The sequence below is a fragment of the Phaethon lepturus genome, unplaced genomic scaffold, assembly GCF_000687285.1.
Source record: "Phaethon lepturus isolate BGI_N335 unplaced genomic scaffold, ASM68728v1 scaffold43123, whole genome shotgun sequence".
NCBI classification, from domain to species: Eukaryota; Metazoa; Chordata; class Aves; order Phaethontiformes; family Phaethontidae; genus Phaethon; species Phaethon lepturus.
In genome coordinates this window covers 6,766-11,650 of record NW_010529124.1, presented here as the reverse complement: position 1 = coordinate 11,650, position 4,885 = coordinate 6,766, and the positions used below count along the sequence as shown (strand labels likewise).

Here is a 4,885-nt window from a genome sequence, read left to right as displayed (position 1 = left end):
GTTCTACTGAATGTATCATGACTTTATGCATATATTATTTGGCCAAACAAACCTACAATTCTAGCCAGTATTGGAACTTTTCTCTTCCAGTAAAGAATTTGCAAAGTAGGTGTATGTATTTTATATATACATATATGTATGTGTGTGTACATATATTTGTGACTGTATATGTATACATACACAAAATTGCTGTAAGTATTGGACTGCTTATGTCTGTCAAAAGAAGTCTTCACCAACTTCTCTGGCACAAAAGAAGGTCTCTGCTATTTCTGGCAATTGTAAACAAGTATGAAGGAAAGTCTTGTGTATTGGAATGATTTTCACCGTGACTACTGTCCAAGAAAAGAGGCCATCGGATCATCAGGTCTCTGACGTTTCATCCTATAGGCTTCCATTTCCTCTTCTGTTGGCTCCCTGGTTTCATATAGGCTGTTGTATGGTCTTTTCCTCTCATCTAACTGCATGACTTCTTTAACGTGGAGAAGACGAGCCTCTTCTGCATTTAGTGCCTGAAATGAAGGCAAAGAAAAAAAAACCCCAATGAAAGTTAAGCAAAAAAACCCCAATGAAAGTTTGTATTAGATTCTAGTATAGCAAACAAGCAGCAGGCAGAATGGTGGGATAAGCAATGCGCATCTGTCTGGCTCACCTACAACACACTTCATTTCATGCTCTTCTTTTAGTGTTTAACACAAAAAGATGGTGAGATGGTATGTAGGAAACAAGGTATTTTACTCTCTCTCCAATTGCCCAAACCAAGTAAGAAACTCCGTGGCTTTACCCAAAATGTAATCATGATCCAGCAAGTACAAAAGCAGATAAACAATCATGTGATCTTAAGGGTTGGGGTTGGTTTGTTGTTTTGGTTTTTTTTGTTTGTTTTGTTTTTAAATGCTTTTTAAAATACATGTTATCCATTCCTCAAACTATTACTGTTGCTCCTTCTTGCTACAGCAAAGAAGTTGCATTTGTACAATGCTTTGATTAACCACAGTTTAACATTAGTTTCACACTCTGAATAGGCAGAGGCAGCTGCTGTGCTTGTGGAAGGTCTGTTCAGCAGCAGCCAGCACATAGTTTGATGGATGGATTTACTGCACCAACTGTGAGACTGGGCCCAAGTCTGGGATAAAAAGTGCTAAGTTAAGCTTTGACAGTGCCTTTGATCTCTCAACTTTTCTTCAATACTCAAATCATTGTGTTCTGCAATTTCTTTTATAGATCTACAGCTGTAATAGGTGCCTAGAAAGGAGGTGTTCTACATCTCCTGAACTAAGTCTTCCAAAACTAAATATTTATTGCATGTTTGCCTGAGAAATAGGGAATGTACTTTAGAACATCCAACAGCATTTTAAATTTGCTTTAGCTCAAAATTAGCATCAAAGAACATCCCACAGAATAGAAGAACAGTCTTTATAATAAATACAGGCTTTATAAAACTGTCATGGTTGTGAAATGTATTTCAAGATCTTTTTGCCACAAAACAACTGAAAATGATAGTGCACCTTTTTAAGTTTTTCTTGCTTCTTTTTCTCTTCACCCTCACTATCTGAATTTGAGCTCTTCTTGTGCTTCTTCTTTTTCTTCTCTTTCTGTTTCTCTTGGTGGATCTGTAAGATAAAAAACCAGCTACTGTTAAGATTCAACTTGCAAACATTATTAACATCCAAGCCATTAAATCCCAAGTTTCTAATAATGCTCCTTGAGAGCTTAGTTTTCAATAGAGACATTAATGATCTAATAATGCAGTCCAGTAATTTTCAGACTTATTGTGACTTTAATAATTTTTTTAGTTATGCATATCTTTCTGTCCCTTAAAATGCTGAGGAAAAATATCTGCTTTCCTGAGACATGGAAACTACCTACCTCCATTAGTGTTTTGGGTTTTGTCATGTGTTCTTCCTCCCTGGGTTGCTCTTCCAGTAAGCTTGCTTCAGTATTCTATACAACAGACAAGAGGAAGGATACCCATTTACTAAGCACATTTGAAAGGGGAAGGACAAAAAAACCCCCAACCAACCAAAACCAAACACCCCCAAAAAACTAAACCACCCAAAACAGTCTAAAACTTAGGTAGGAAGATGAATGCTTTTTAGCTCTTTCCAAGTGACTAAATAAGCCAATACTTACAGCAATTTCTTTCCCAGCTTCTCCTGTACAGTATGAGTACTTGACAAATGAGTGACAGCATTTGTAACCCCACTTGCCTTCCTTCCAGTATGAACCCCAAATGCACTGCAAGAGAAGACACCATAGCAGTTATGTCCACAATAATACTCTGGTAAGAGGCAGGCTGCAATTTATTCTTGAGGTTATATCCTGATAATCAAATTATTCAAACAAACCAGAAGGGAAAGTTATGAGAAATACTTCTGCAATTTTACATTAGCCTTACAGGTACAGTTTCAAAAGAGAAAAGCAACAGGATGTGGTCATCTCGTATTCAAAGTCGAAGGGAAATAGAGTAACTTCCCCTTCAGTTTAAGATTGCCATCACAACTCCTCAAATTCACACTGCAACCAGGACAACTTGAAATTCATCCTTAGTAGAAAGGCAGGAGAAATTCATTTCCTGTATTAATTATATTGTACTGTAGTCTACCATAACTTATTCCCTTCCAATGGGAGGGAATCTAATTTTTAAATGAGTTTTACATAAGCTAGGGCTTACTGTATGGTTGTTGATCTTTACATCCTCTTCGTATTTAGAGCAAGCAATAGCTTTCTCTTGTCCTTTGATGACTGTTCCATGTCTAGAGTACTCCACATAATCTTCTGTTTGAGCTAACAGTAGTTCAGCTGGTGGGGCATCTAGATGTTCTTGTCCTCCATACTAAAATAGATACAGAAAAGACATATAATAGTTCAGCAAAAAAGCCCACCTTTTATGTAGTTAAGTATAATTTCAAAATCTTCACCTTCAGTACCTTCTGAAGAAGACAAAAGAAGTGGATGGAGACAGCTTAATCTTTAGTGAATCGTTAAGAGAGAAATACATCTCCTCCTATGGCCAGTATGTGTTTTTTGGTGGTGGCATTTTTTTGTTTGTTGTTTTGTTTTTTTGGGGGGAGGTTTGTTTTGTTTTTTGTTGTAATGCCTGGAGGGTTACAACAGTGATATTCCTCACTCAAAGCAGGAAAACTTTTCAGACCAAACCAAAAGGCTGTGGTATAACCAGAGCAGTATTTCCTGTCCCTCTCCAAACTTGAGTATTGACAAGGTTAGAATCTAAATGGATTCTTTAGCTCTCTATCAGTTGCCCAAGAAACCAGCAGCTAAATATAAAGTAAGTATTTATCTAGAAGACTGCACCCAAAACTCGAGTCTGAAAATTCTGCTTTTCACATTTCAGAGAAAAGAAAAATTTAAAAATAATTTTGGGAGACAGTTACTTGCGTATTTTACAAAAGATACCATTTTTGTATCTTTTTACAAAAGATACAGCAAAATAATTTTTTCAACCACTTGTATTATTTAAAAAAAAAAGAAAGAAAAAAACATCCTAAATTCCCACTCCTCCTACATACTGCTGTCAGATTTTTCACTGGAGAAATTCTGACAGTTAAGGGAACAGCTCAAAGAAATACCAGCAGATCTTCAAAGGTTCCTATATTAAATAACATTATGAAACCAACTAATGAGATGGTGTATATAGATATACAAATCTTTTTTATAAATCTAAGCTGCTGAGAACAGCTGATGCGGTTTCACATAGCATTAGTAATCTTATTTGTTCCCCAAGGCACAGACTTTAAACTCAACAGAATTCTTATTAAATAAAACCAAATTTCTGTTACCTTCTCTAAGATGCTTTCTTTCTGCTGTGCCTTGAAATCTTCTTTTTTCACTTTGAAGGATTTATAAAGTAGCTCTAATTTTGTAGGGTCTGCTTGAAGATGAACTTCAGAACCTTTGTCATAAGCCTCCCAAGCAAACACTGTGTACACAAGAGGTTTCACTCAGTACTTATTCTATAACTGACACCCACTCAAATTACAGTCTTTAAGTCTATTGTAATTTGGAAGTAAGCCTCAATCTAAAAAGATTTATTTCTCTTTTGCAAGAAAGAAACATTGTTAACTTAAGTTTCTTAAGTCCATTTGCTTACAAAAACCCCAAACAAACAAAAAAACAAACCCCCCCAAAACCTACTTACACTGAGTCTGTGCCATTGAAATGGTATCTCCAGTGTAGCGAACGAAGTTATCACCTGCATAACCAACTCTGCAGAAAAGAACAATATGATTCTTAGCATTCAGGTAACATGATTTCCTTTTAAATACAATTATAGAACACTAACAGCAAAGTAAAAAAGTAAAAATTCTCCGTTGTGTCCTGAGAGTTAAAAATGGACGAGAGGAAGCAGCACTCAACTCAATACATGAAATGAAAGCCTAGGCTCCCCATAGAGCCATGAAAGTATTAGACAGCAGCTCAGAATACTTGATGCCTCTGTTTACATGGAAACATCTTATGACACAGATCTGGAGCTTTGTCTGGGATGCCAAGTGCCATGAGTCAAGCTTGGATATAACTGCGCAGTAAATACGCATGAATGGTAGGTGATGTTCTAGCATAGCGATTCTCAGCTTTTGGATTTGTGAACCTCTCCTCCCACACAGACCCAGCATATTTTACCGGGTTAAAGCCTGGTGATAGCTTTGCTGCTCTCAGTTACCTTTTGCACATAGGAAACATAGGTTGAAAATAAAATAATGTTAACAATCCAATTTCCCACACTTTTCATCTCCCATTCTGACAAATTTACAGCCTGCAATGCTGTGTCAGAAACATGGATTCAACAAAGGTCAAATTATGACTCTGGAGAGCAGTGAAAGCATCTGTGTCTTAAAAAAACCCCAACTGACCAGCATTATTCTACCTG

At 36.6% G+C, this 4,885-nt stretch overlaps 1 protein-coding gene across 1 annotated transcript in view; it reads right to left on the bottom strand.

Annotated features, from left to right (window-relative positions):
* Nucleotides 1-329: 329 nt before the first annotated feature.
* SLU7 (SLU7 splicing factor homolog (S. cerevisiae)) overlaps nucleotides 330-4,885 on the bottom strand; it is a 10,955-nt gene continuing 6,399 nt past the window's right edge. Inside the window, exons 9-15 of the mRNA XM_010283843.1 lie at nucleotides 4,157-4,224; nucleotides 3,798-3,937; nucleotides 2,672-2,833; nucleotides 2,131-2,235; nucleotides 1,867-1,941; nucleotides 1,506-1,610; nucleotides 330-509 (exon numbers count right to left, since the gene is read on the bottom strand). Coding sequence (XP_010282145.1) covers nucleotides 330-509; nucleotides 1,506-1,610; nucleotides 1,867-1,941; nucleotides 2,131-2,235; nucleotides 2,672-2,833; nucleotides 3,798-3,937; nucleotides 4,157-4,224 — 835 coding nt within the window. The remainder of the gene's footprint in view (nucleotides 510-1,505; nucleotides 1,611-1,866; nucleotides 1,942-2,130; nucleotides 2,236-2,671; nucleotides 2,834-3,797; nucleotides 3,938-4,156; nucleotides 4,225-4,885) is intronic.